Raw genomic sequence first — 13,308 nt, 5'->3', positions numbered from 1 at the left:
CAGTCCCGACTTTACACCATTCCAACTTGTTTAATTCTACCATTATTCCTGTACAATGGCAAGCAATCAATTTATAATCTTCCCCTCCCCCCCCATTTCCCCCCTCCTCCCCCCACAAGACTTCCCAGAACAGAATACAGGGTATAGTAACTAACAAACGTAATCTAAAATATAACATAAAACATATTCCATTTCACACCATCACACTATCAATTCCCTTCTTTCTTAAACTCTAATACATAGCAATTCCTAACTTCACTCAAAAACTAATTGGTATTTTTTAATCTGATACTTATTTTGAATATAATCAATCCACTTTCTCCATTCCAAAATATATTTTTCTTGTGTATAGTCTTTCAAGTAGGCAGAAATTTTTGCCATTTCTGCTAAATTTGATACTTTACTAATCCATTCTCCAATTGTAGGTAAGTTTTCTTTCTTCCAATATTGTGCAATCAATAGTCTTGCAGCAGTTATTAAATTCAAAATCAGTTTTGTCTCTATAACAGTGCAATCTGGAATTATTCCTAATAAAAAGAACTGTGGAACAAACTTGATCTTCTTTTTCAAAATGTTCTGCATAATCCACCATATTTTAATCCAAAAAGCTTTAACTTTTTTGCAAGTCCACCATATATGATAATAAGTAGCATCCTCACAATCACATCTCCAACATTTTGCTTTCACATTTGGATACATACATGACAGTTTTTTAGGATCTAAATGCCATCTATAAAACATTTTATAAAAATTTTCTCTTTAATTTCGCCTTTCTTTCTCCTACCATCCGGAGATGGTGGACTTCCAGCTTTAAGCACATAAGCATAAAACTCTTGTGCTTTACTGACTGTATTAAGACGATGTGCTTTCCCTTCATAGTAAACTATTATACCAGTTGGGATGTCCCATCTGTACTCAATCTGACGTTTTTTAAGTTCGTTCACCAAAAAAGCAAATTCCTTCCTACCTCTCAACATTTTTGGGGGAATTTCCTTTAGTATTAAAATACCTTGGCCAGCCGCTTGAATCTTGTCTCCTTTAAAAGAAGCTTGTAAAATCTCACTTCTCACTGTTCTAGTAGTAAAATAAATGGCAATGTCTGTCCGAAGATTTCTTTGTCTTGCTATCCAGGAATTCACAAGATAAATTTTGTCAATATAAAAAGCCACATCTGCTGGCCGAACTGCCAAAATCTCCGCAAAGACCTCAGAAAAAAATTGCTTCAAATTCTCTTGTCTATTCTCTTTTAGACCGCGTATTCTTAAAGCAAATTCCATAGCTTTATATTGTACCAAAACAATTTCATCATCAGCTTTATCCATTTTACTTTGAGCTACCTCAATCTTATTTTCCAATTTTAAATTAACTTTCTTTATTTCTTCTACTTCCTGCTCCAATAAAATCACATTTGATGCCAAACCCTGTACTGCTGACACCAGACCTTCCTTGACTTCTTTATTTCCAACTTGAATTTCTAACATCTGTTTTTTCATCTCTGACATTTCTTCTGTAATTAATTTAAACTTATCTTCTATCTGAGAGGTTTGCAAATTCATAGCATTAAGGGATTCTTTCATAAAATCTTTCAAATTATCCTGAAGTGCTTCCAAATTTAGTGATTTTGTATCTGCTGTATGTGCTGGAGAAATGTTCCTGGGGTTTTTGTTACAGTTGTCTTTAATTGTTTTGCTGCCATCTCTTAAAATTTCTCTTTAACTTAATGTTACGTATAAATCTTCTAAGTCTTTTAAAGAAACAGTCTCAATGTCTCTTCCCCCCTCTCGTTACAATGTTTTAAAAAATCTCCAGCAGTTCTTCAGCAATAAACAGCAAACAGTGAGAATTGTAGCACTTTCGTTTTCAACTGATTAACTCATTAAAGAACAGCCACCATTTTCGCTTTGAAGTCAGCTCCAAAACTTTTTTTAAAAAAAACAGGGAATTGATTTAATTACTTGCTTTTATAGTTAGAGCTCTCCCGTTTCTGTTCTGTCCGGTATTTTCTTCTTTAAGCTAAAATCGGTCCCGGCAGTTGGTCGTGACAATTAGGTCTGCCGAAGCAGAAAAAAAGCCTCAGATCTGGAGCACTTTGAAGTTCTGAGGGGGCTTAACCCTTCGAACCCCCTGGTGTCTTCCAGGAGTTCTAGGGAAGCTCTACCTCTGCCTCTTTCGCTCATCTCCTCTTCTTTGCCCGAAGAGGGGGAATTTCGAACCACTGGGGAGCTGATTGTCGCTGTCTTAGCGGCAGTCCAACAAGATCCAGAGGTTGGTGATCAAACAGATCACCTCCATTGCCAATGGAGCCAACCCGGAAGTCTCTGACTTCCAAAATCTTGTCAAAGAAACTGCAGGGATGTGTTCAGGTAGTTGCCTGGTATTAAGATTGACTTAAAGGCACCAAATATATACAGACAGATTCTGATAAAGATTTAGAAGTGTTATAATTTGAAACATGGTTTAATAAAATCTGGATACCTAAATCCTAACTTGGAAAACTTTAAATTAACTTTAAAAATGAAATGACTATGTCTATAGACATAAATCCAGGGGTGAAATCCAGCAGGTTCTGACAGGTTCTGGGGAACCAGTAGCAGAAATTTTGAGTAGTTTGGAGAACCGGCAAATATCTCCTCTGGCTGGTCCCAGAGTGAGGTGGGAATGGGGATTTTGCAGTATCCTTCCCCTGCCACGCCAATTAAGCCATGCCCACCAAGCCACAGCATGTCCACTAAGCCACGTCCACAGAACCAGTAGTAAAAAAAATGAATTTCACCACTGCATAAATCTAATTACCAGTGTAACATGGGTTTGGATATCTTTATAGATTACAAGAATATACATATATACACACCAAAAATGACAAAAAAGTATGAAAAACATGATATTCCATTTGTTTCTGACATCTTCAGTTTGCAATGTAATATTCTTTTTTTCATTGATATGATAACCACTTGTAATGCTAAAAAGATATTTGCTACATCCCATCATAGTAAACAATAAACATAATTTTATTTTTAAATAAAAATTATCACAATCAAATCAAATTACTCTTCCTCCCTCCATGAATATTCCTATTTCCTTATCAATTTTATTCTAAAGATAATGGATGTGAGAGTCAAAGATTCATTTTTAAAAAATACTTTTTATATTCTTTGATGGTAGCAGAACAAGATTTTTGTGTCATTTTCTTAGATCCAAAATGACATCCACATTGATAGTCACCAACTAGCCAGGGGTGAGGAACGGTAGTGAAATCCAAATTACTTTACTACTGGTTCTGTGGGTGTGGCTTGGTGGGCATGTCAGTGGAAGGATACTGCAAAATCTCCATTCCCTTCTCACTCCTGGAGGAAGGAAATTGCAAAATCTCCATTCCCACTCCACTCTGGGGCCAGCCAGAAGTGGTATTTGCCAATTCTCCAAACTTCTCAAAATTTCTGCTACTGGTTCTCCAGAACCTGTCACAACCTGCTGGATTTCACCCCAGTGAGAAACTATGGCCCCTTTATGACTTGTGGGCTTTCAACTCCCAAAATTCCTGAGTTAGCCATTGTATTTCTATTTAATGCACACACAAAAACTGGATTTTGCTCACCTGGTCACATCTGCCATTCTGAAGCCAGTGATTAGCTATAAGGAAGCTCTAAATTCAACATTCTCCTTTTGGATTATAAGTTTTTCTCTCAAGTTTTAATGACGCTTTGTGTTTGAGACAAGGTGATTGGACTGCTAAAAATGGTGGGAGAAAACCCAATCTAGATTATATTACTTGCTAAAGCCAGTTTCAAAACAAAGCTTGAAGCATTCCCTTCTCCAAAATCTGCTGCCATCTCCCAAGTTCACAGCAGATTTGAAGGGCTAAATTTATTTTCTCCACTGCAGGATCATTTTAACGAGAAATTTCCTATAAAATACCTGATACAGGTTGGCTAAAAACATGAAAATAAGCACATTTGTAATTCTGTTTCTTGCCTTTCTTAGATGAGCACCTAAATTTGCTCTTCTGCAAAGAAGTAGCAGCCAATATGTACATTGTTTCCTAAATAGAAATGTACAAATTAGTATTTGTTCAATTTGTTTTATTTTCCTGCTACCAATAATACTATATTTATATACAGCTATATTAAAAATCATTTCATAAAATATCCATATTAAAATAATGGTACATATAGGGCAGTGATGGTGAACATTTTTGGCACTGAGAGCCCAAACTGGAACGTACATGTGCGCTGGAGTGCCAGAAACCCAAAGACCAGCTGGCTGGTGCGCATTTACGTGCTAGCCACCTGGTCTTTGGGTTTCCGGTGCACGCATGCACGCCGGCCAGCTGGTCTTCACATGCGCCAGGATGCTGGAAACCCGAAGACCAGGTGGCTGGCGTGCGTACCCACAGAGAAGGCTCTGCATGCCACCTCTGGCATGCGTGCCATAGGTTCACCATCACAGATATAGGGTCAAGGGTATCTTTTGGCTTTTTCTATTTTTTCCTACCAAAAAAGGCCGCTTCTTCATTGCTCTATATAAACATGTGGGTCTGAATCTCTCTTTAAATAAATCAGTATAAGACTACTAACGCCTGCTATTGTTTCAGGTACTGATCCCGATACATACCCTACATTGCCCTTAGTCTTTGCTGCACTTGGAACCATAGTAATAATTGTACTTTTGACTTTGATTTGTAAAAGGTAAAATTTAATTATTTTTCATTGTTATGCAGACACAAAAAAGAGTTTTCATTTTAACATATTTTTGTCCTAGCAGTTGATAAATCTAGTTCTTTAAAAAAATCCAAGTGCAAATTAGCACTTTTTCAGCACAACAGTTAACTAGACAAGAGGCAAGTATTGAGTAAGGTGTAAAGAATAGATGTTTTTACCTATGCAAACTTTACTAAGTTTGTCTCTTTCTGTAATAAAGAAAACTTGTTTATGTAACATAATGATAAAAATAGGTTGAATACAAACATTGTTACACAATTTTTTTTATTAAAAAAGTTTTACAAAATTTTAACAAATATCTTCCCTCCTTCCCCCTCCCCCCTCCTCCAAACTCCCCTTCCCCTCCCCTTTTCTCACCCCCCACCCCCCACCAGACTTCCCAGAGCAAAATACAGGGTATAACAAACATCTAACAATGATAAGCTAAACTTATACTAACTATCCATAAACTCTCATCCTCCCCTAGGACCTTAACTCTCCTTTTACATAAAGAGAAATATAAATATAATTCTTGCAGTCTTTTCATTCAAAAGCTATTTGATATTTCTTGGTCTGATATTTATTTTGAATATAGTCAATCCATCTTCTCCATTCCACTATGTATCTTTCTTGTGAACAGTCTTTCAAATATGCTGAAATTTTTGCCATCTCTGCTAAATTTGTAACTTTTAATATCCATTCTTCAATCGTAGGCAGATGTTCCTTCTTCCAATATTGCGCTACCAATAATCTGGCTGCTGATATTAAATTTAAACTCAATTTACTCTCTATTATCGTACAATCCGAAATTATACCCAGTAAAAACAATTGTGGAGTAAACTTTATCTTCTTTTTCAAAATATTTTGCATGACCCATCAAATTCTTATCCAAAATGGTTTGATTTTTTTACAGGTCCATCATATATGATAATAAGTAGCATCATCACAGTCATATCTCCAACATTTAGCTTGCAAATTCGGATACATACAGGCTAATTTTTTGGGATCTAAATGCCATCTATAAAACATTTTGTAGAAATTTTCTCTTAAATTTTGTGCTTGTGTAAATTTAACATTCTAACCCAAATTTTCTCCCAAGTTTCCATCATTATAGGTTCCTGTATATTTTATGCCCATTTTATCATACAGTCCTTAACTAGTTCCGTTTCTGAATCTATTTCTAGCAATGCATTATACTAGGGGTCATCAACCTTTTGGACCTCAGGGACCACTAAATTCATAATTTTAAATCCTGCGGACCACTAATACGATCTGCCTAGTAACCGGCTCGGTGGGCATGGCTGGGTGGTCATGTGACTGGGTGGGTGTGGCCAACTTTATGTCACTCACATTGAGAGGCATCTCATTGGCCTCTACTCGCCCCTCCCCTCCCAGCTACTCCTCGCCTGACCCCCCGGGCTCCTTAGGGCCCCAACAGGAAGCAGTTGCTGGAGCTAAGCAGCCACCATGAGAAAGAGTTGGCAAAACAGCTCAGTTCAAATTGGATCTGGCCAAGAAGGGGGCTCAGCAGAAGCACCTCAATGAGGACTACGAGCATAGGCTTTCCAAGCAGAGGAAGACCTGCGGAAGTGCAAGGCCAGGGACCAGCACCAGGAAGCTCAGCCAGCTGAAATGGTCAGCCAGTTCCAGGCCATGATAAAGTCCCAATGGATGCGGTGCTTCCCTCCAGCCTTCGCCCAAAGCCCCGCACCAGGAGGCCAAAGCAGACCCCAAGTTGGAATTTCTGCCCCCAAAGGGGGAGACTCTGCAGCAACACAAATGTTCATTGCACATATCCAGCCCAGGGGCCGTAGTTTGAGGACCCCTGATTTAGTCCAATATTTTTCTGCGGACCACCAAAATTTTCTCACGGACCACCAGTGGTCCACGGACTACCAGTTGGTGACCACTGCATTATACAACCTTTTAATATGCGATTGACTTTGGTATCTAATCTGTTTTACCGAATTTTCTTTTTGCATGATACCAATTTTCTGGTCCTCTTTCCATCTAGCTTGCAGCTGTCCATACTGAAACCAAGTATGAATTATTCTTTCTTCTTTCATTATATTTAGAGATTTCAATAGTAATTTACCCTTCTCAATAGAGAGAAGCTCTTTATAAGTAATCACCTCCTGTTTTTGTTCTGTACTTATGTTCTCTATTGCATGCCTGGGATTTGCCCATATAGGTATTTTGTAGTTTAACTTATATTGATACTTTTTCCAAACCCGCAACAGGGCATTTCTAAGTATATGAGCTTTAAAAACTTTATCCACTTTTTTATCATACAGTAAGTAAGCATGCCAGCCATATAACAAATCATAACCCTCTATATTCAATATTCTTTCTTCTGTTAAGTTAAAGTAATCACTAATTAGTGATAGGGCAGCTGCTTCATAATATAATCTTAAATTAGGCATTTTAAGACCCCCTCTTTCATGTGTGTCCTGTATTATTTTCAGTTTTATTCTCGGTCTTTTACCAACCCATATAAATTTATTAATTCCATTCTGCCATTCCTTCAAATTTGCATCTTTTTTAAGTATTGGTATCATTTGAAACAAAAATAAAAACCTGGGCAAAACATTCATTTTAATTACTGCTATTCTTCCCAATAAAGATAACTGCAACTTTTTCCAATTCTCCATTTCCTTCTGCACTTTTTGCCATAAACCTTCATAATTATTTTTATATAATTTCACATTTGAAGCTGCAATATACACTCCTAGGTATTTAACCTTTTTTACTATTTCAAATCCCGTTATTCTCTCTAATTCTTTTTTTTTTTTTGCTGTATAGTCATAGTTTTAGTTATTATTTTTGTCTTTTGTTGATTTACTTTAAATCCAGATACCTTTCCATATTGACTAATTATATCCATCAAGTGTACAACTGATTGTATTGGTTGGAATAAAGTAACAACCAGGTCATCTGCAAATGCCCTTAATATATAATCTTGATGTCAAATTTTAATTCTCTTTATTTTATTTGACTCGCGTATTTTATTCAGTAAAGGTTCTAATGTTAAAATAAACAATAGTGGCGACAACGGGCATCCCTGCCTTGTCCCTTTTTCAATTCTAAAAACTTCTGTTAAACTAACATTAACTATTATTTGTGCTATTTGTCCCTGATATATTGCCCTAATTGTTTGTGCAAAACATTCCCCAAACTGCATCTTTTCTATTATTTTAAATAAAAATTTCCAATTCAATCTATCAAATGCCTTCTCTGCATCCAAGAAAAAGAGCGCTGCAGGGACCTGGTTGTTTCTCTCCAGATATTCCAATAAATTCACAATTTGTCTAACATTATTTCTCATTTGTCTCCCTCTTATAAAGCCTGATTGATCATTGTGAATCTTTTGTTGTATAACTAACATTAATCTATTTGCTAGTATTTTAGCAAAAATCTTGTAATCGATATTCAAAAGTGATATTGGCCTATAATTTTCTGGTTTAGTACAATCTTGATCTTCCTTTGGAATCAATGAAATAAAAGCGGATCTCCAGGATGGAGGTACATCTCCTCCAAGCTGAATTTTATTAAATAACTCCTTAAGCAGATCCACCATTTTAAGCTGCAAATTTTTATAATAAACAGCAGTTAGTCCATCTGTTCCTCAAGCTTTACCTGTTTTTAACTGCTTAATAGCTAAGATAATTTCTTCAGAGGTTATAGATTGATTTAATCCTTCCCTTTGTTCTGACATAAGTTCAGAAATATTATCTTCCTGTAAATATTTATCTATATCTATATCTTGAATTGAATCGCTAGCATATAATTTTGTATAAAATTCTAAAAAAGCTTTTTTAATCATATTCTGTTGATATACTTCTTTAACTTTGTATTCTATCTTTCCAATAATACGTGATTTCTGTTTTTTTCTTATTGCATATGCTAGCCACCTACCTGGTTTGTTGGCATTACAAAATGTATTATGCTTAACATATTGTAGATTAATTGCTACCTGGTCTTCTATCAGCATATTAAACTGCCCTCGTAATATGTTTATTGTCTCCTTAACTTTTTTATCTTCTGGATTAAGTATGAGTAAGTTTCTTTTTTATTTCCTCTTCTAAATCCCTACGCTTCTTCTGCTATGTTTATTATTCTATGTTTATTAGTCTATGTTTATTATTCATATATATTAAAATTCCCCTCATATATGCTTTACTTGCATCCCAAACCATTTCTATCGGTATACCCTTATTCATATTCATAACAAAAAACTCTTTCATTTGTCTTTTAAATTCCTTTACATTTTCTTCATATCTAAACAAGTTTTCATTTAACCTCCAGGATCTCCTAACTCCCTTTTCCTGATCAATTTCCACCCATACCGGACTATGATCAGTCAAAGTTTTTGAACATATCTTCGTCTTCTTTACCCTGAAAAGAATTCAGTAAAAATTAGTATAAAATCAATCCTAGAAAAGGATTGATGTCTGACAGAAAAAAATGTGAAGTCTTTTTCTTCAGCATTCCGTTCTCGCCAAATATCTCTCAGCTCCAGATCTTCCATCATATCAAAAAAAGCTTTAGGCAATTTCGCGCGACTTGAAATATTTCGAGAAATACTTTTTTTACCTTTTCACGTATCCAATACTCCATTCCAATCTCCCATTAATATAAACGATTTATAATTCCACTGTATTATTTTGGTATGCAAAAATTTATAGAATTTTTCTTGCTGTTGATCAGGTGCATATACTTCAATTAGAAGTGTTCTCTTCCCCTCTATTAAAAGTTCAATTGCAATGTATCTTCCTTGAGCATCTGCCTCAACTAATTTAGCTATTAGTTCTTTCTTTAGGTATATAAATATACCATTCTTCTTCTCTGGGGCCGATGCAACAAAATGTGTACCTAATCTTGAATTCATCAAAAATTTTGAGCTGATATTCTAATATGTGTTTCCTGCAAGCAGATTACATCATTTTTAAATTGTTTCAAATAATGAAATAACTTTTTTCTTTTTTGTGGTGAATTTAGACCATTAACATTCCACGTTAAGAATCTAGTTGCCATTCTTGGCACCTTGAAGCTTTTGGAGCATCAGCTGGAAGTCTTCCTGCATCTTTTTCTTCAGCCTGGCCCCTCCCACAGCTTCTGTTTTAGTAATTTCTTGAGTTTTTGCTTGAGATTGTTGCATCTTTTCTTGTTCTTTATGTTTAGTAGCTGCTCTAGTCAATCTTTGCTCTTTTGCATCTCCTATTTTTTCCATTAATTCTGGAATTTGGGAAGTATCCAATGATTGCGATAAATCTTCTTCAGTAATTGCAGCTTCCACTTGTGCTTGTATCTTCTTTCCTTCCTTCTCAGACTTTTTTGCCATCTCTGCTTCTCTTCTCCTCCTGACATCTGGTGATGGTGGGCTTCCAGCCTTTAAAACGTTAGTATAGAAATCTCTTGCCTTCCAAACTGTATTAAGGCAATATCTTTCTCCTGCGTAAATTAATATTAATCCAGTTGGAACATCCCATCTAAATTGTATTTATCAATTTCTAAGTTCATTCACCAAGAAAGTAAACGCTTTTCTGTTTCTTAACATTTTAGGAGGAATTTCTTTCAACACTAATAACTCTTGCCTGATATTTGGATTTTATTTTTGTAGGAGGCTTGTAAAATTTCATTTCTAATCCTCCTGGTTGTAAAATAGATTACAATGTCTCTTGGTAATTGTCTCTGTCTAGCAGCCCAGGAGTTGACATGATAGATTTTGTCAATTTGGAATAAAAGGTCTATTGGTTGCTCTCCAATCAATTGTGTGAAGGACTCTGAAAAAAATCTCTTTTAAATTCTCTTGTTTGTTTTCTTTCAATCCTCTTACTCTCAGGGCAAACTCAATTGATCTATATTGTAACAAAACCACTTCTTCATCTGCCCTGTCCACCTTGGTTTGAACCTCCTCCATTTTATTTTCCAAATTCAAATTAGATTAATTTCTTCCACCCTTTCATCCAACTGGATCATATTATTTACCATACCTTGAAATGCAGACACTATCTATTCTCTTATTTCTTTATTGCGAGCTGATATCTCATCTGCTATTTCTTTAAGTTTTTCTTCCATAATAACAGTTTGGAGCTTTAAAGCTTGCTCTACTGATTCCTTTAAAAATTCCTTCAAAGATTCTTGTAAGGCTTCCAAATTTAAAGCTTGTGGGTTAGCCGTATGAGCTGGGGAACCTCCAGCACTTTTAGAAACTCCAGGCTTTAATTGCTTAGAGGCCATTTTGCTTTAAATATACTTAGATAACTCCAATAAATCAAATTCTCCTTGATTCTTCAAAAACACAGTAATTGAATTAAATAAGTCAATTCTGTCATCTATGAAGCTTTCAGTTTCCACTTTTAAGCCTCTCCACTTCAATATAAAACCCAGCAGCCTTAAACAGCACTAAGAGCACTAACAGTATTAACAAGCAGTTCCTTAACTTTCACTTTCACACCCTATTACATTACAGGCGCTATTTCCCTTGTTCTTCTTAAGTTGATTCAGAAGGAAACAATGTAGAAACAAAGTTAAGGTTTGGTACTTGCAGTTACAATTGCCAGCGCTCTTGGTTTTGCTACGTCTGCATTGGGATCAGGTTAGAACTAATATTAGGCACAGAAGTGGTCACAACGTCTTGTTCTGCTTAAGCAGAAGCGTCCCAGACCTGGAGCTCTGTCAGGCTTCTAGGGAGCTCTCAGCCTTCAAACCCCTGGCTTTATTCCTGGGGCTTTCGGGGAGCTCACCCGGCTGCTCTCCTTTCCCTCTTCTCCCGATTTAGGCTGTCCAAGCAGTTTTTAACGTGATTGCGGGGCTGGCGATCCGAAGGATCGTCTTCAATGCCAACAGCGCCAACGGAAGTCCGTTACACAATTATTAAGTTAAATTTACTTCTAAGAAAAGAACATAACCAATAAGTATCTTTTTAAAAAAATGGCAAGGTACATTTTGCTGATTGCTATGGATATAACTCTTAGACCTGTTTTTGTAACAGATATGTAATCTTTGTCTTTTTATTTATTTTTATTTCATTGATTTCTCTCTACTTTTTCTTATCTTGTTCCTTTTTTTCTCAGAATGACTTTGGCTTCCAATTGCCCGCTGTAAGAATTCCTCTTGGTTGTTGTTCTCAGATACTTTTTGCAAATTAATATACAGCCTCCTTTTTGTTTTTTTTCCTTTGGTGCAATTGGATTAATAAAGGTTCAAAAGAATGCTTTTTGTATTTTATGGGACAGAATCTATCTGAACCCTATATTTATTTCTGCGTCTAGTTTTGTAAAAGATGGCTCGATGCACTTACTGGTTTTTCTAGTTTTTTGTTCTGCTCTCAGACCCTGTAAGATTGACAGAATTAAACACACAGAATTACTAGTCTTATATTTTAAAAGTATGTTCTGTCAATGCTGTTGCACATTTTCAGGCACCTATAACAAGTTATTTCAAGAGAAGAATCTGGGATAATGCTCCAAATTTTTCCTTGTACAGGAACCACATATGGGAAAAACTTACTGATCCAGTTCCCCGACCAAAAGTTATAATGTGGCAACATGAGAAGAATGTGGAGGTGGGTTCAAAATATGCTAAATAATCTATAAAGTATTTTATGTATACATGAATAACTCTTTCATACCCACTTTATGATTTTAAGCTGCTTAATAATTGGTTGTCATTCTTTTGTTTGTGTCAATCTAAATTAAAAATAGGCATGTACTTTTTGCATCCAAAATGATTCAGGACCAAATCTAAGGACCAAAATCTAAGATGAATGACCTTTTCCATTATGAATCTAGCTTAACAGAAAAGTTATTTTGAAGATATACTAGTTTCAGAAACTCAGTTATCTAGTACACAGGAGAGGAGTTTTCCTGTATAGCCCAAGGCCATGGAATTGCTCTCCCTAAGAGGAGTGTTTTGTCCTCAATCTCCCAGGTTTTTGGCAAATGACAAAAACTTCAAGGGAGGGGGCAAGATACAACATCTGTACTATGAAATAGGTTGTGCTAGCAGTGACTAGCCAAATTATGTTTTCATGGCTGATGGTGGACTAGAACCTGGGCCTCCACTGTGCCAATCCAAAGCTTCACCACTTCACCATCTTGGTTCTCTGTTGAAAGACTAATTTATATGCAGTGAAAAATAAGGGTTTTGTTATGTGTATTTGCAATGAGCTGTGATGTAGAAATGAAAATTAAACATTTGTGACGGTTAGGAATTAATGCAAGGCTCTTTTCTTTTCGTAGAAGTGGGAGACGCCAGGACCAATAGCAGGTGAATCAATAACAGTAGTTGAAGAAATGACTGTCGACTCCCCAAAAGTATGAGACATTGTCCACTACAATGCTCTACCCTAATAAAATAGTAAACAAAAACTTTTGCGTGGCTTGTTTCTTTCAAACAGTGGGATTTAAGGTAACAATCTATTAGAAGCTGTCAAGCAAGAGCTAAATTGATTTTTCCGAGGTGTCATATGAAAAACTGGGACTGTTGTGGAAGGCGGAACTAAGAGGGATGTGAAGCAGTGGTGGGTTACTCCCGGTTCTGTTTGGTTCTTTAGAACCGGTAGTAAAAGCAGTGGGAGGCCTCATCCACCCGCCCGGACATAATTGAT

At 36.1% G+C, this 13,308-nt stretch overlaps 1 protein-coding gene across 1 annotated transcript in view; it reads left to right on the top strand.

Moving 5' to 3' along the window:
* LOC131200126 (interleukin-5 receptor subunit alpha-like) overlaps nt 1-13,088 on the top strand; it is a 30,829-nt gene extending 17,741 nt beyond the window's left edge. Inside the window, exons 8-10 of the mRNA XM_058186533.1 lie at nt 4,592-4,685; nt 12,186-12,264; nt 12,941-13,088. Of these exons, the coding sequence (XP_058042516.1) occupies nt 4,592-4,685; nt 12,186-12,264; nt 12,941-13,021 (254 nt within the window). The 3' untranslated portion in view covers nt 13,022-13,088. The remainder of the gene's footprint in view (nt 1-4,591; nt 4,686-12,185; nt 12,265-12,940) is intronic.
* Nucleotides 13,089-13,308: the final 220 nt, after the last annotated feature.

This window comes from Ahaetulla prasina, chromosome 5 (assembly GCF_028640845.1).
Source record: "Ahaetulla prasina isolate Xishuangbanna chromosome 5, ASM2864084v1, whole genome shotgun sequence".
Lineage (NCBI taxonomy): Eukaryota > Metazoa > Chordata > Lepidosauria > Squamata > Colubridae > Ahaetulla > Ahaetulla prasina.
Note: the sequence above shows the minus strand (reverse complement) of the source record. Positions and strands in the feature narration are given on the sequence as shown.